The sequence below is a fragment of the Camellia sinensis genome, chromosome 9, assembly GCF_055761805.1.
Source record: "Camellia sinensis isolate YWXY chromosome 9, ASM5576180v1, whole genome shotgun sequence".
In the NCBI taxonomy this organism is placed as follows: domain Eukaryota; kingdom Viridiplantae; phylum Streptophyta; class Magnoliopsida; order Ericales; family Theaceae; genus Camellia; species Camellia sinensis.
This window is the reverse complement of record NC_138969.1, coordinates 71838082-71854763: the sequence shown is the minus strand read 5'-3', so window position 1 is coordinate 71854763 and position 16682 is coordinate 71838082. Positions and strand designations below refer to the sequence as shown.

General features: G+C 33.0%; 1 protein-coding gene across 8 annotated transcripts; it reads right to left on the bottom strand.

Moving 5' to 3' along the window:
- Positions 1–4084: 4084 nt before the first annotated feature.
- LOC114300166 (dolichyl-diphosphooligosaccharide--protein glycosyltransferase 48 kDa subunit-like) lies at positions 4085–16682 on the bottom strand. 8 transcript variants are annotated; one of them, XM_082887081.1, is made up of 13 exons: positions 16165–16682; positions 12794–13378; positions 12550–12679; positions 10628–10746; positions 10105–10233; positions 9514–9784; positions 8906–8959; positions 8650–8763; positions 8036–8091; positions 7904–7945; positions 6756–6894; positions 5324–5407; positions 4085–4414 (listed from the first exon to the last, which is right to left on the bottom strand). In XM_082887081.1, exons 4-7 carry the CDS (start codon positions 10736–10738, stop codon positions 8910–8912), a joined length of 561 nt encoding a protein of 186 aa, XP_082743207.1. In that variant the 5' UTR covers positions 10739–10746; positions 12550–12679; positions 12794–13378; positions 16165–16682; the 3' UTR covers positions 4085–4414; positions 5324–5407; positions 6756–6894; positions 7904–7945; positions 8036–8091; positions 8650–8763; positions 8906–8909. The 8 variants fall into 8 exon arrangements, with proteins under 8 accessions (XP_082743207.1, XP_082743209.1, XP_082743206.1 ...); XM_082887083.1 differs by lacking the exon at positions 6756–6894 and having other exon boundaries at positions 4087–4414; XM_082887080.1 differs by lacking the exon at positions 4085–4414 and having other exon boundaries at positions 5090–5407.

Below are 16682 nucleotides of genomic sequence, written 5' to 3'. Positions count from 1 at the left end.
TTATTTTTGTACTTGATTTTTGAAAATGGACTAATATTTTGGGACAATAAAAAATGAAATAGGGGACTAATATTTTAGGACGGAGGGATTAACTATTTTGTCATTGTGATCACTTATTAATGTTGAGCATGAGTTATAGTAATTATTTCGGAACGTTACATACCCTTTGATAGTACATTTTTTGGGGAAATATCAATTGTTATAATTGTACTTTTTGTGTTGTTAATAAATTTAAAAGAAGGGCAAAACAAGAAATTCATATTATTTTAGTTCTTAATTTTTTAAAAGGGACTAATATTTTGAGACAACTAGAATAAGAGGCTAATATTTTGAGACAGAGAGAATATATATATATATATTATTTCTATTTCACCCCCCACATTATACAATCCACATCATTTGGACCAATTTAGGAATGATTATGCCTCCGTTTAGACTGCGAATTGGCTTTTTGACATTTTAATTTTTTAAATTTTTGATTATTTTAGCTTGGGATTAAAATTTTTCATTTGGAATAGACTTTTTGATTTTTTTAATTTTTGTAAGAGAAAAAATAAAATAATTATAATTTAAATATGATATTTTATTTTATTAACTTTTTAATTTATTTCATTTTTTTATAATTATTTTAGGCCAAAAATTTTATGTCAGAGATATCCTATATGACTGAAAAACATTGCCAAGATCATATGATCTGAAGTTGACATGGTCAAATTTCAGAAGCACACTGGAAATATGGAAAGGCTAAGGCTTGTTTGGCATATATTAAATTTATCTTTTTATCTTTTTTATCTTTTTTAGGTCACATTAATTAATATTTTCTCTTTATTTTTTTATATATTGTTTTTATAAAAAATTAAAAAATACATTTATTTAGGACATCTCAAACAGTGGCCCTATCGAATGGTCAAATGGTGTTTTAAGAAGATTATGATTGGTGGCAGGTGAAACTCGAGGACTTCGTTTCATCTAATTTTAAAATTATGAAGTTATAATTTAAGTGTAGAGTTATGGGTCAAGATTTGAGAAGAAAAAATTTATTTGATTATGTGTTTTGAAAAGTATTTTGAGTTTTATTTTAAGTTTGGAATTTTTGAATTTTGAATTGTATTTTGAAATTTTTTAGATTTATTTTTTTAAAATATTTAAAAATATTTAAGAAAATCTTTTTTTTTATATTTCAAATATATTATTTTTATTTAAATATTTTCAATTTCAATTTTTTATTTAAAATATTTTATTTTTAAAAAATTTTTAAACTCAAAACGCAACTCCATATTCAAAGCGTAACCAAACATATAATTCAAAATTTAATTCAAAAACTATTTTCAAAATTTATAACTAAACACATAACTCAAAACTCCACACTACTTTCAAAACTCAACACTCAAATTGTAATCAAACACATAACTAAAAAATTAAAACATTTAAAAATAAAAAATATTTAAAATAGAAATTAATTTTTTTCAAATTTTTTAATATTTAAAAAATATATTTAAATATTTAAAAAAATACAACACACAAATATATGAAATACAGTGCACATTAAAATAAATATTTAAATATAAAATATTTATTCTACAAAAATAAAATTAAGAAATTTTTTAAATATTTTAAAAAATAAATCTAAATTTTTTTAAAATACAACTCAAAACTCATAACCGAACAAAATTTATCTTTTCAAAACTCAACTCAAAACTCATACTAACTCAAAATATGACTCCATACTTAAATCATGATTTTAAAAAATAAAATAAAAAAATATTTTTTTTGATTTTTTTTAAATAGATTTTTAAAAAAATTTAGTTTTGAGTTTTGAATTAAGTTTAAAGTTACGTGTTTGATTATGAGTTTTGAAAATAATTTTTTAATTGAGTTTTGAGTAATTTTGAATTGTGTGTGTAGTTATGATTTTTGAAAAAAATTTTGTAAATTTTTTATTAGAATCATAACTCCAAAACAAAACCAAACGCAGCCAAGATTTTTGAGCTCTGGTTTGACGTGAGCAAATCAGTATGATTTTTTTATTACTTTTATTTGATTAAAAAAATTATGTTTAAAATAACTTTTAGTTTTTTTTAATTGATTTGTTGATTGGGAGAAAAAAAATTAAAATAATTATGATTTAAATATAATATTTTATTTTATCTATTTTAATATGTTTTTGTCTTTGTTAACTAATTTAACTAATAAAAACTCATGTCAAATGAGGCCTTATTGGGATATTAGGAATAGCCGGTGACATAACAATTGGTGATCTGTTGATGATAGAGATATGTGATGCCTTTGAAACACTAATAATTTTTTTGAAACGAGCTTGTTGGTTATTTTAGTTAATTTTTTATAAAAAAAAAATGTATTAAAAAATTAAAAAGAATAATATAATTGGATATTTTGATTTTTTTAATATTTTAACCAAAAATCAACATACCAAACACTCCTAAATTTTTTATCTGCAAACCAAATTATATGGAGATGGGATTCGAAACCAAAAACCTTGAGCTCCCGTTTGTTTTGGATAAAGAATATCCTTAACACTCTAATGGCATGTTTGATTGGGTGGATTAGAGCATGAGATTGAGATTATTAATTGGTGGGTCCAATTGTCCTATATTTGTTTTAATATTTTGGTTTAGGATTATTCATCTAATGGATAATTAATCCAACAAATTTGTAGGATTATTAGTAATGGGGTAAGGGTGAGATTATTAATCCAATTGAATAATGAATAACACACTAATTTAATAGGATTATTAATACTTTACTATTAGTCTTGTGAATCAAACATGACCTAACGGTATAATTTGATTTTTTTTTCTACTTAAAACATGAAGGAAGATAAATAAAAAATAAAAGATCATTATCCGTTAAGCGGTATATAGTGACTTTTTTTTTTTTTTTTTTTAATTCAATAAATGAATATATAGATAAGTTACTTCACATACTCGTCAAGAAATATTGCCTCTTAACACCTACAATGCATCTGTAAAAAATCCTAATGCCCCTAAGTTAAGACCGAAATTAAGACCCCGCGTCCTTCATATACTAAAATATATATTTAACCCCAATAAAAAACTATACCGACTCAAACCTAAATTTTGATTAACAAACTCAAAAACCTTATCACTGGACCAACCCTTGCATCCTTTTATCATACCATGCATGCGTCTTATATTTTTTACCATTTTTTATACAGAAATATAAAGTATTGTTTGGATAACTAGCCACTGAAACTGAGAGAGACATGTGGATACATCTGAAACTGAAAGAGACACCTGATACAAATTTTCATCCCAATGCACTACAAGAATTAACACTTTTGACAATAAAAAAATTGGTCGCTAAAAGTCAATTTTTGGTCAGCAAAAGTTATCCGCGACCAATTTTTTTGGTCGCTACTTTGGTCGCCAATTGAGGGTCGGCAAAAGTAATTCGCGACCAAAATTGTAGTTGGTCGGCAAGAGTTAGATTTCGTGACTAAATTTTTGGTCGCTAAATATTTAATTACCGCGACTAATTTATTTTGTCGCCAAAACACTTTGGTCGCAAAAACTGATATTTTCCCGACCAAAAAGTTTGGTCGCCAATTATCACGTTCAACGACCAAAAAGTTTGGTCGTCAATTGTGACATTCCGCGACCAAAAAGTTTGGTCGCCAATTATCACATTCAACGACCAAAAAGTTTGGTCGCCAATTATCACATTCAATGACCAAAAAGTTTGGCCGCCAATTGTGACATTCCGCGACCAAAAATTTTGGCCGCCAATTGTGACAATCCGCGACCAAAAATTTTGGTCGCCAATCGTGACATTCCGCGACCAAAAAATTTTGGTCGCCAATCGTGACATTCCGCGACCAAAAAGTTTGGTCGTCAATTGTGACATTCTACGACCAAAAAAGGTTTTGGTCGCCATTTGTTACTTTTCGCGACCAAAACTTTTGGTCGGCAAAATTGAGTTTCCACGACCAAGAGCTGTTTTGGTCGGCAATAAATGTATTTTTTGCGACCAAAACTCTTGGTCGGCAATTGTCATTTTTTGCGAAAAAAAATTATTTATTTGTCGCGACTAATAAATTGGTCGCCAAAGCAAGAAAACAATACACCTGTAATTCCTAATAATTCATTCAATCCATAATAAACCTATAATTTTAAAGCAACATTCAAATTAACTGAATCATTAACATTCGACACAATACATAATTCATTAACATTCGACACAATACAATTATTCTAAGTTTTCATTCACAAGTCACATCCATCTTGCATAACAAATTGAAACAATACATAATTCAGATTTACAGCATCAGGAAAATTGCTTAATCCACTAAGTTGCCTTGATAGCCAATCAAAAAATCCTTGCGCCCTTCCGTGCCACGCGTCGCATCCATCAAAGCAGTAGTGATGTAAGGCACCTAATAAAGAAACAGAATTGGAAAATTTATCAGAGAAGCATGATAGTGGCAGCAACACTAGATTGCAAACCCGTATCTTTGCAAAAATCAATTAAATCCTATAAACATGTACATCGTATTGAGACAACTACCTGGCATAATAAAACTGTACCTGTTACTGTACCTGCAAATTTCAGTACACGATGATTAATAAGCTAACAACCATAACAAATACAGGCATAGTTAACTATCAAAGCTCCATTGATTCAGTTCACTTTTATATATGATTTTTTAATAAAGTTGGTAAAGTTTATTTTAACGAATAATACCACAGATTAATTAAAACATGAATGATTCTGATGGTCTTAGCTTTAGATTAAACTTTGGGTTGTAGATGAGCAGCTTGAGCAGACATTCAATAGCACTGATGATCAAGGCCCCTAATCTAAGTCATCACACACAAAAGATTAACGTGTACCAAAAAAAAATATAAATTTGCAGTTCACATAAATAATGTGGCATAACATTTGTGCCTCCTTTCTGTTCTCTTTCCCAAGACATCAAGGGAAAGCATATTCATCCATTCTGCTACCCTACCTACCAGATATGATATGAATGAATACATCTGACGAGTTTTCCTTAAAAATAATAATAGAAAACAAAATTCCTTAACCATAATCAGGGAAAACTCCAATAAAAAAAAATCACATTCATTTGAGCAATCACCTTCAACATTTCAGCTACTGTTGTTAGTTGATGGATTGTCAGTTGTGTTCTTCTGCTGTTCTAAGTTTACCGGGTGTATACCATCAAATAAATGTGCTTTCTTTGCTAAATATGTAAAAAAAAAATTTTGTTGGCATTAAACCCCAACCTTCTCCTGTGCACCAAGCAGAACAAAGAAACTTTAAGAGGGGAAAAAGTAGTAACCTCCATTATTGAATGATCTCGTTCAGCAAATGCAGAACCAACACAACCTTGTAAAAATTTAACCTGCTTCTCCGCTTCCATATTCTTAAAAGGGAAAAATAAATAAATGGAATCAGATTATAAGGATCAATATTATGATGGCCAACCTACCCTGAAAAATATCCCTATTGGATGCCTCTTTGTCCCTACTGAAAACAATGAACCATACCACTGTCAATTTAGACTCTACAAGCCAATCATTAGTTTTCATGCAAAAACAAGACTGTCTTGTCTTACAAAAACAAAGGTTGAGGAGCAGCATTAATTGATGTTACTTTCCAGTATTAAGACAGCTTATTACCATTATAAATGATAAACAACCAAAACAAACAGCAATAGAACCCATCATCCAATTAGTTATTCCAGACACACCGACAAGGTGTCTTGTGCATAACTCCTTTCAGAAGCAAATGCTTGAGCATCACTGGCAAAGTAGGGCTTGACGGCTTCAATAAACACATCACACAACTGGAACTGCCACCATGAATATACTGCAGTAGCAGCATCAGAAAATTCATACGAGTCCAGTGATGTCACAGTTTTTGATATGGCCTTGTTCAACACGGAGAGAATCCACTGGCAGTTAAATGGCATGATATCTGGAACCACATTTGTTGGAGGGGTGTAATTATCTCCAAGTTTGAAAACACACAAAGCAAAATTGAAAAGTTCATGCCAGATCCAAATTCTTAAGAACAGTTTTAAAATCATAGAACTCTACACAGAGGTTACATTTAATGATGTACACAGTACATGGGTGTATCATATACACACAACATACGTATGATGTTAACGGAGAGTACAATTCATGTCATGAACACTACCAGATATTCATGTTTCATGAAGACCCACACCGTAAATTCCCAGCACTATGCTACAGATTCTACCAGAGCACAAAATCCTGTGCATGCACACAGCACCTCAAGTAATGTTTTGTTAAGCAATAAAACTTGACTTAAACCCTTCACCACTTTCATCCACATTTCAGTTTAGCTATTAGTTTCAACTTGTCTTTGCAAAGAAAATAGCAATCAAGATATTATAGTCAGTAGTAAGTTCCACTAATGAGAATATATTAAATCCTTGAAAATATGGTTAGATTATGATCTTTACTTTTCGCTGCAACAGAGAAAGGTAACAACTATTTGAGAAATAATTGGTGAATTTCAAGATAAATGAGTAAAAGTAATTTATGGTCAACTTTACATAAATAATGTCAAAAGGCCAAAATAGCCATCAATTCCAATAGAAACGAACCTAATTCAGAACCTAATTCCAATAGAAAGGATTTATTCAACTTCAGTTCCTGTAGGAATGGAAAAGAGATCAGGCGAGAAATTTAAAACGACAAAATGTGATATTACAACTGGACATTGAAAGAATAGGGAAGAACCTTGTAATTTTAGCTGAATATTTGCTAACTTGTCACGTTCTTTCTCAAGTTCTAAGCCCAAGTTATTTATTTCCAACTCATGAGCTGCCTGAATCGCTGCCAGAGACATGTTTTTCTCTTCTAACAAATATGCAAGCTCCTAGAAAGCATTCATATATGTGTTGTCAACTTCAATCATTAGTGTGTGAAAATGTGTAAATTCTTGTAGTGTGTGAAACCCTCCACAATTATGAAGGATCATAGAACTCTTTTCAAAAAGCATAAATCCACTATCCATATTGACACTTGTATCATGAGCTTTTGGAAGACGATTTTATGAATTTGGTATCCCTTGGACCAAACACAACATTGAATCACGACCTTATTTTCTGCTGATAACTCTAATGTAGTAATAACCATTGATTTTAGGTCATTTCCCAAGGAACAAAGAAAATTATATAATATAGGTATCTAGTAGGCCACACATAACTCTTCCACTTCCACACCTCAATGTAACAATGGCACAATCACTTTAGACCTAATTTTGGAGTGTTCCATATCTTGAGGGTAAAGCGCTTGATACAATAGTAAAGGTTAAGGGATCAAGCATCTGGCAGCAGAATGTCGTTCAAGTATAAGGACAGCCACTCTTTGAGGTTGTGCCTAAAGGCCCAAGGTTGGGTACTTTGTACACTTTGATGGAACCACCACTTAAGATAAGTTTCTTCTATTTTTTTAGTTATTCAAATACCAATTAAAATACAGGATGAATGGCCCACTCTAGATGTATGGCAATTGACCAACCAAAAGGAACAATACTACAGTAGAAGAATACAAAGGAAAGATCACCAAGTACAGATGAATTTGCAATGGAAAATCCACTTTTAAGTGTTCAAAAACTATGGCGGTACAAGGCACCACATCTGATCTATCTCTCTCTCTCTCTCTCTCTCTCTCTCTCTCTTACACACAGACACAAGCACATTCATGAGTGGTACTGTTCAACGCTTCTTTAATGCATTTAACTTTTGTCTCATCTATTCATTTTTATGCATGTTTTGGATGTACACAGACAAATGTGGACCATTAGATTGTAAGTCAGAGAACAAGTTGGATAATAAGCTGGCATGTAGAAGTACTGAATGAAGATTGACCAGAGGATTACTCACTTATTTGAGCTCCTAGCCTTCTGCACACCTGATTTGAACAATCTGAATCACATAAAGGACAGACGTTAAATAATGAGATCAAATATCCTAAGAAACTTCCAAAGTTCAGATTAAGTGCACAACGATACAAACCCATTACTGAACATATCTAAAGAGCCAGCGATCATAATCCGTGCATTATTTCTAGCCTGCAACATATAAGAATTTTTAACAAATATGATTCAAGTTTGGTAGATCTCAATACAAAAAGTTAGCATTTATCCACTTAAAATATCTAAACAAAGACTTGGACCGTTGTCAACAAATCAAATTTAACTATAAGTTTGGTAGATCTCAACCAAAAATAAGCATTTATTTATTTACAATAGTGAAAGAAAAATAAAAAATAAAAAAGCCTTCGACCTTTGTCAACTATAGTTAAAGTTCCAAAGTGAAACCACATAAAAAAGAAATTGGTGCAGGAAATGATTAATGCAAATGCAAACCATTCATGAATTACTTATTTCAGTTATGGGCAAATAAATATTAGATGGTCAAAGCACCCAAAACAAATGTTAAAGAATATGAAGTTCAGACATCCCTGCCAATAAGAATTTTTTTTCAAGAAATATTTCACAAGAAATTAACTAAAAATGTTGAGATATAGGCATATAGCATTTTTTGATCAGCAGATATACGCAAAAAGCATTACAGAGATCGCTTAAACAAACTCCAAGGCAGAAAGAAAAAAAACAACAAAAAATGACCTGCACAACTGAAACCAATGATATAGCAGATCCGGTAAGGGACGGAGGATTTGACAACTTGGATTTTGGATTAGCAGAATATGTAGAAGGAGAGGCTCCAAGAACTTTCATAGCCTACAAATTACATAAGATGTGACAAAAGTGAATTCCTCAACACAAATCCACCGAACACTTTGAGTCACTCTACGTGCATGCTTCTAACTAGGACATAAAACTAGATAAAGCAAAAGACAAACAAAAAGACCTTTAACCTTACCAAGTTATTGGCAGAATTTAATGAATGGCCAATCCCTTTGAAAAGTACAGGGGCCTGTTTCATTGAATATAGAATCTATCAGAAATGCAAGCATTGATTTATTGACTTTAGATGTTTAAGTTGAAAAACATAGAAAAAAGAAAGTAATGAATAGAAAGATAAATTATTATGAAAACGTTAATATCAAAATACAAACTGTGATAGATATGTACACCACCAACAGCAACTAGATACATGACCTTGAAAATTTTAGATAAGGCTTCAAATATTCTAAAGAGCAGTAGTCCATTGAGAGAGAGAAAGAGGGAGAGAGAGAGAGAGAGAGAGAGAGAGAGTACAGTAATACAAGTAGTCCATCTTAGTATGTTCTCACTTCACTTATCTTCAATTGGTTACCATTTCATGAATATATCCATTTCTAATTCTCTTTCCTTTTATACTTTAGGAATAGAAACATAATAAGAATTTCCACTATTCCAGACTTGGACACTGCAGGAGAATTGACCACAAAAGCATCAAAATTACGCTCACAAAAGGAGTAAACAACTTTTATTTTTTGAAATTTATAATAATAATAATAATAAAGATTTCAAAATAATAGAGCAAACCTTTCTTCAGGAACTCCTGTGAAAGTTCACATTTTGACCCAAAACTGCTTTGGCGAATTGTGAAAGTCTCTTTGGTTTGAGAATCAAAAGCTGGGTTGTCAATAAGAGCATTAACAAAAACCCATAGATGGATCTTCACTGCGTGGGCTTTGAGATTAGCATTCTTATTCTTTTTATTAACAATACTCATTACATAGTTTGTAATTTGGTGATGTTCATAATCAACATGAGTCCCACCCTTAATTGTCGCAATCGAATTTACAAAGCTGACCTGGAAAGTCATCAACCCATCAAAATTAAACATTAAGTTTCATCAATACAGTGTACATTATATACATCCTATTTATAGAACTACATTCCAATTCGAACACCATCTGTACCTGCACATCAAACAGTATATATGTAGATACAGTGTACATTATATACATCAAATAGATAGATACAGTGTACATTATATACATCCTATTTATATGGTCATAATGATGCATCCCTCCATCAACAGTATAATATCCTCCTCATACAATATATTATTTTCCATTAAAGTAATGAACCTAAAATTAATTAAAAAAGAATTATGTGATAGGAAATAACCTGCACATCAAACATTGCATCAGGGTTGACAATATATCCGGTTTTTTCTTTGAGAAAGGACACAACCTTCATCTTGTTGCTCCTTTTTGCTTCCCTCCATTCTGATTGAAGCTCCTCATCATCAGCAAACTGCAGGTAATTAACTCAAACTAATCATGCTATCACAAGAAATGTTTGACTTGTATCTAAAAGTAATTATAGAAAGAAGTATATATGTGCACGATGGGACTCAATAAAAGAAGTATACGAGAAAAAATGGCACCTAGAAGTCCATAGAATTAAAATCTGACATCTTTTACACCATACCAAGTCAGGGAAGACTAGATAGCAGGTGTTATCCAAAATGCCTGGTTAATTTCTGACAGTTTCTGGATGGATTATATTTTTATCAAGCACGCAGTGGCCAAAATTTTTCACTTAGTGGGACATGTTCTTGTGATAATGATCCAATTTATTGATTTGGAATGAATGTTGAAGGTATTGAAACAATTAACAAATATCTGATTTGGATGCTTCAGTCTACCTTTCGAAGATCTGCCAACTTCTCAGTGTTTATCAACCAGTCTTCTGTTCCCGTCCACTTGGTTATGATTTTTACTGTGTTTTCCAACAGGACACCTGGCAATTGAACCATTTCTACATCTAAAAGTATATTGAGATTGTATCAATCCTCTAATGTTATTAATATGAGTGTAGCCATCTCACACCACAAAGAATTAGTTTCCTAGATTGAAGTCCATTTTCCTTTTTTTTTTTGAACAGCAAAGATAAAGATTTATTGATGATAAAGCAAAAAACATGCAAAATTACATCAACAAATCGGAAAGTGCACAAAGATTGGTGAGAAGTCAATCAAGAGCAACCAGAAGATGAAAAATAGAACAATAACACAGCAAAAACAGCTTCGAACAGTAGGCCAAACAGAACAACTTCAAAGCAGAACAGAAACAACTTCAGCAACACAAAACAACCAAACAGTCCATCAACAAAACAGAACAACTTCAAAGTAGAACATCAGCAGACCAAATAGCAGCCTCAGAGCAGCAACATAGAGCAATAGCATACACCATTAAATAACCTTTGATGGGGTTCTAATTTGTTGGATATGGGAAACAACATCCTGTACTGAGTAGTAAAACCCTGCAGTGTTGCTTTTAATCCACAAAGCCACTCTGAGTTTAATCAATTCCTTAACATACTAGAACCTTAACCAAAACCAACTCAAGCTGCATAAGCCTGTGACTCCAGTCCACCCACACACAGCAAGGATCATACCAGCAGTGGCTCGGCCCACCCCCAGCTCACCTTAACACAGTAGCATTCACAGTCACTTGATCCACATTGCTACCCTCACCCACCCCCAAAGGTATTCCTAGAGCAGAATCACAACAGAAAAAAAAAAAAAAAATACCAGCAGAGCACACCCACACCCAGTAGAAAAACATACCAGCAGAACACACCTGGGACCATGTCAGCATCAACCACCATGCTCACAGAACAACAAGGCAGCCATGCTCACCCTCCAGTTCTGCTACAGTGCTCGACTTGAGGCAGATTAAAGACCAAGACAATAATAGAGTAGAAGTCCATTTTCCTGACTTAACATTCTATTCCTAAAGAGAGCCAAAGTTTTACTTTTAAAATTCTACGATCAAATTCACAAGTGACTACTTATGTTACAGTTTCACTTCCATCTCCTAATACATACATACATACATCTAATACCACAATAACTTCATCTCTACAGTCAAGACGGGCCATCCTAAGCTTCTCAGAAAGATTGCCCCAGGAGAACATGCACTTGGTTGAATCAAAGGAATAGAGAATTCCATTTTCCCAATGGTCAACCCAGCCATTATCTCCCACAAGAATCTCCAAAGAACTGTCCCTAGTTCCAGTTGGAGCAACTCGGCCCTAGTAATACCAGCACAATCATTTAACAGAGAGCCATTCACTATAAACCAAATACAAATGCATCAAAATCATTTTGCTGACTGAAATTTTAAGGGAATTTTCTATGACTTGTCCTGACAGTGAGCTCAATGGATATGCAAATAACAGATAGTATTACAATATTATAACAACACAGCATTGGTTTTATTGGTGCCAAACAAAAGAATCTCCAGTTGTCTATTGTTCCAGCTAGAAAGTGGCCGTACTCAATAATATTTGGCACATTAAATTTGTATTGTCACTATATTACAATTTACATGTTTGATGTCTCCATAGAGTTACAATTAGCAACCAATTTAATGAACATAAATATACAAATTCCATATGACTTCCGATCACTGTGTAATCTAACATGTCGAACAAAAGCAGCTCAATAAAAAATACACTACACCAAATCGGCATGAATAAATATGTTTTGAAGCCCATTAAACGAAAGACAACATCAACAAGCAGACATGGCAAATCAGATGCAGTTTTGTTTATGGAACTTACCTGCCGAGCAAGTCTCTGGGCACCAAGTGATTTGGCAACAATAGGCCAAAGCTCAGCTCCAACTGAATCCCATGCTGGATCCTTGAAGGATGTCATTGGAAGCACAATAATATCCCCTAGTCGCTCCCACCTGATGCAGACAAAAGTGCAAATAATAAATGACTTAATTACGTAGCTGAAATGCAGCATCTTATTAATCAATTGACAAATAAAAGGGGAAGAAATAAAGATATGAAACACAAACCTTGTGGGTAGCTGGTCTAAAAGTTAAGTAGGTAGGCCTTTGTGCTTTAGCAAATTAGCTACAGCTTCACTCGTCACTTTGAGAGGAGAGCTTGAAATTTTTTTCACTTTCACCACCTCATCTGCAAGTATTGTTGCAACAGATGCCATTAGAAGATTCAAGGATGTTAAGCAAGTGAAATCCTTTGATAACACACCCTCTCCACTAAATGCCTTGAATGGGTTGATGTCATCCAACACTTCCAATGCACCACCAGGATGATTTTGCTTATCACGGTATGTAGTGCAAAATTTTTGAGTGACGGGGAAGCAAATATGTATTCCATTTTCTTTGGAATAAACCTTTCTCCCAAGATCTAACCATCCAAACTTCTTCAACATGTCCTTTCCCAATTTTGCATATTTTTTTTCAAGTTGTAAAACCCAATGCGAATGACAAGGACATGGCCATTCCCCTTGGACTTGTATCTCATTCCACTCCGAACTAGACGTGTCAAGGATATGGAGTGCTGAAGAGATTATTTCACCATTAAGTCCCCCAAATACATATATTTTTGAATCTATAACTGCTGCTGCATGCCTGTGCCTGTAAAATATCATACGAATTTAGTACTTTAAAGGACCAAATCAACAATTTCTTTTGCAGGAGAAATATAAATGGACAGAAAGGCAATCAGAAATATTTGAATAATGCTAAAATGACCATCTATTTCTACTACCTTATCTTACCATCTGATGTGTCAACTTAGTTGTACTGCATTGGAGATATATGAGTAGAGAGACCCGTTACACTAATATTGTATTTACAAGTAAGATGACAAACATAATATGGTATAGATATGTAGCAAGTGTAGCATTATTGAAAATATTTTTTAAAAGATGCAAAGACAAGAAATTTCGCCCAATCTGACCTACGAGTCAAAATGTTTGAATATTCATTTTTCACCAGAAAGATAATATTTAAAAACAATATTATTGATATTAAATTATATCTCAGGAGACACATGATATAATTATCAACATTGTCAAGGCACTAAAACAGACAAAACAATAATAGAAAATGGATATGTTAGAGACATCATCACCTTGGAGGGAATACAATGCCTGTACATTCTAACAACTTACATTCACTGGTTTCTGTATTAAGAACCCAAATATCATTCAAAATATTTACCGGATCAGCCCTCCCTCCAATAAGAAACATAAGATCACCAACCATAGAAGAGGTGTGACCCATGCGTGGAGCTGGAGCCCTCTGAACGCTGATTGTTTCTAACTTACCACATAATGGGTCAAGTAGTAAAGATTCATTTCTACGTGCATGTCTTCCCATGCCTCCAAAACCACCAAAAATAGAATTACCCAACAATTATAGTTTCAAGATCAATCAAATTGTATTTGACTTTGGCTTGCACTTGACTTGTCTGGAGGTTCATTTAAGATATCGAGGACTTCTATGATAAATGAGCAAATATTTTGTGCTCATATCAAGTTATTAAGCTATCTAATCAGTGCATTTTTTATTTTTTTTTATCAACGAAAAGAAATTTTATTGATGGATTGCAATGTACAAAATATAAAGACTACATCAATAAAAGGGGTGAGTGCAAAGAGCATTTGATCTAATGATTGTATAAAATATCACTTTGTAGTGTGAAATTACATATTCAACACTTACAGAAGGGAATTTGATACTTGTGGTGTGTATTTTATTCCCCATTATGGGGTGTTTTTTGTAGTTGCTTATGTTTTCTCAAATTTGGGGCAATAGTGCTGTTGGGCTTGGTAATTGTGTTATATTTTTAGTTATTGTTGAGCTAATAATCAGTTTGATATAATATTCTCATATTTATAATTATTGTCCTACTTATTGACATAAAAGAAACTTATCAAGCTACCCGTGAACGCAAATTTAACTTGCCAATTTTTATTTGTGGGATTGTTATGCCTTACTTTTCGTACTTGTAATTATTCTCCCACCAATTGGTTTCTGTGTTTGGTTTCTGTGTTCTTTGGTTGGTTTCCATTGCTGCCCTTATCTTCTTTGGTTGGTTTCCATTGCTGATCATTAATTAGCTTTTGTTTCTGAAGGCAAAAGTGAGATTCTGAGATTGGTAAGATTCAATTGGGATCCCTGTCACCCTGCAAATATTTCTTTCCTTTATTCCTCTTTTTTGCTTTTCTTTTGCATTTGAAGTTTGGTCCTCAATATTTTATTTTATTTTATTTTTTTAGAAAAGATCTTATAAGAAAGTGAACCAAGCTTGCATGAATACCGTGTTTAATCCTGATCTTAAAACACTTTTGCTGTGAAAAGTCCCTAATAAGTGCATAGTATCTTATCTTAAATTTGAAGTGGTGTACTTTTGGAAATTATTCTATTCTCAAGACCCTTAGAATTTGGTCAAGAAGCCTTGATCTCCCAAAATTTTCCATCCTTCTCTTCTAATTCATTCATAACTATTAGATAACGTGAAAATCTTAGCATACATAAATTTTATGACATAATTTAATAATTAAAAATTTTATGACATAATTTACTAATTAGGCGTCCGTTAACACGAGAAATATCATGCATAATAGTCAAACGATCCAACCTATGGAAAGTCATATCATGCATAATAGTCAAACGATCCAACCTATGGAAAGTCATGATTGACCTGATATATAAAATAGTAAGCAATTCCCCTTATTATTATTCCAAACCAATTTCCCGCTTAGATCTTGATGGATAAATTCTTTCTAATATTTTTTAAACAAATTTTATTTTAATCCTAAGAGAAAGCTTGTTATGATGAATTACTTCGTTAAATTTGATAGATATGATGATGAATATTGAAGGCAATAATATATATATATATATATATATATATATATATATTTGCATTTATTTATTTTTGTAATATATTTAGGGACTGGACTATCTCCGATCCTTCATCGAACTAGACAGTCCAGCCAAGTGGACCAGTTTTTGGTTTCTGTGTTCTTAGAGACAAAATATGAAAGAATAGAAATAGACAAATGAAGTGACAAAGAAGGGCTTATTAAAAAATACTGAGTAGTAATTGAATAACATATGATTTGATCTTATGTTAGGATAATGAAAAAGAATTTAGGAGATTGAAGATTTCAAACAAAAGCAACTATGTTGAATAGTTTAAACGTAGAATAGAGTAGCGGTCACGATGAATTGGAATGCCAAGTCAACGTTTCTAAGGAATGTAACATCAAACACTTCCAATTGCTACTGCTCTGCCTCAATTGATTCAAACAAAAACAAAAAAATTTAAAAATCTCCTTTCTATTCAACTGTTTCCTCAGCAACCAAACAGCAATCAAAGAAATTTATCAAAAAAAGAAAAAGAAACCCACCTCTGAAACAGGACTGTGAGATGGATCAGACAAATGCGGAGGTAGAGAACCCGAATGCACAGATCTCGGCACCTCCATTCTCTCTCTAACTCTCATCTCTCTCTTGATCGCTTTCTTCTCTTCCAAATTGTCCCCAACCCTAGGCGACGGAACCTCATTCATCTCCCACAGCGTCGCCGCCAGCTTCCTCGTAGACACTGGCCTCGACCTCCCACCACCGCTCTGCGACGGCGCGTACTTGCGAGAATCCAAAGCCGCGGCCATCGTCCTCCAAGACGGAACCGGAGTGCTCGATCTGGATCCCGGAGGCTTACCCACCAAAATGGCCCGCTTGAATTGGTAATTCTGCAACACAGAGGACGAAGACGAAGAGCAACCCCTCTTTCGGATCTTGCAGGATCCGGGAATCAAACCCTCCACAACCCGATTCTGCCTTGGCATTATCAATTTCAATTTATCACACACTCTCTCTCTCTCTGATCTATGAAGAAGAAGAAGAAGAAGAAGAAGAAGAAGAA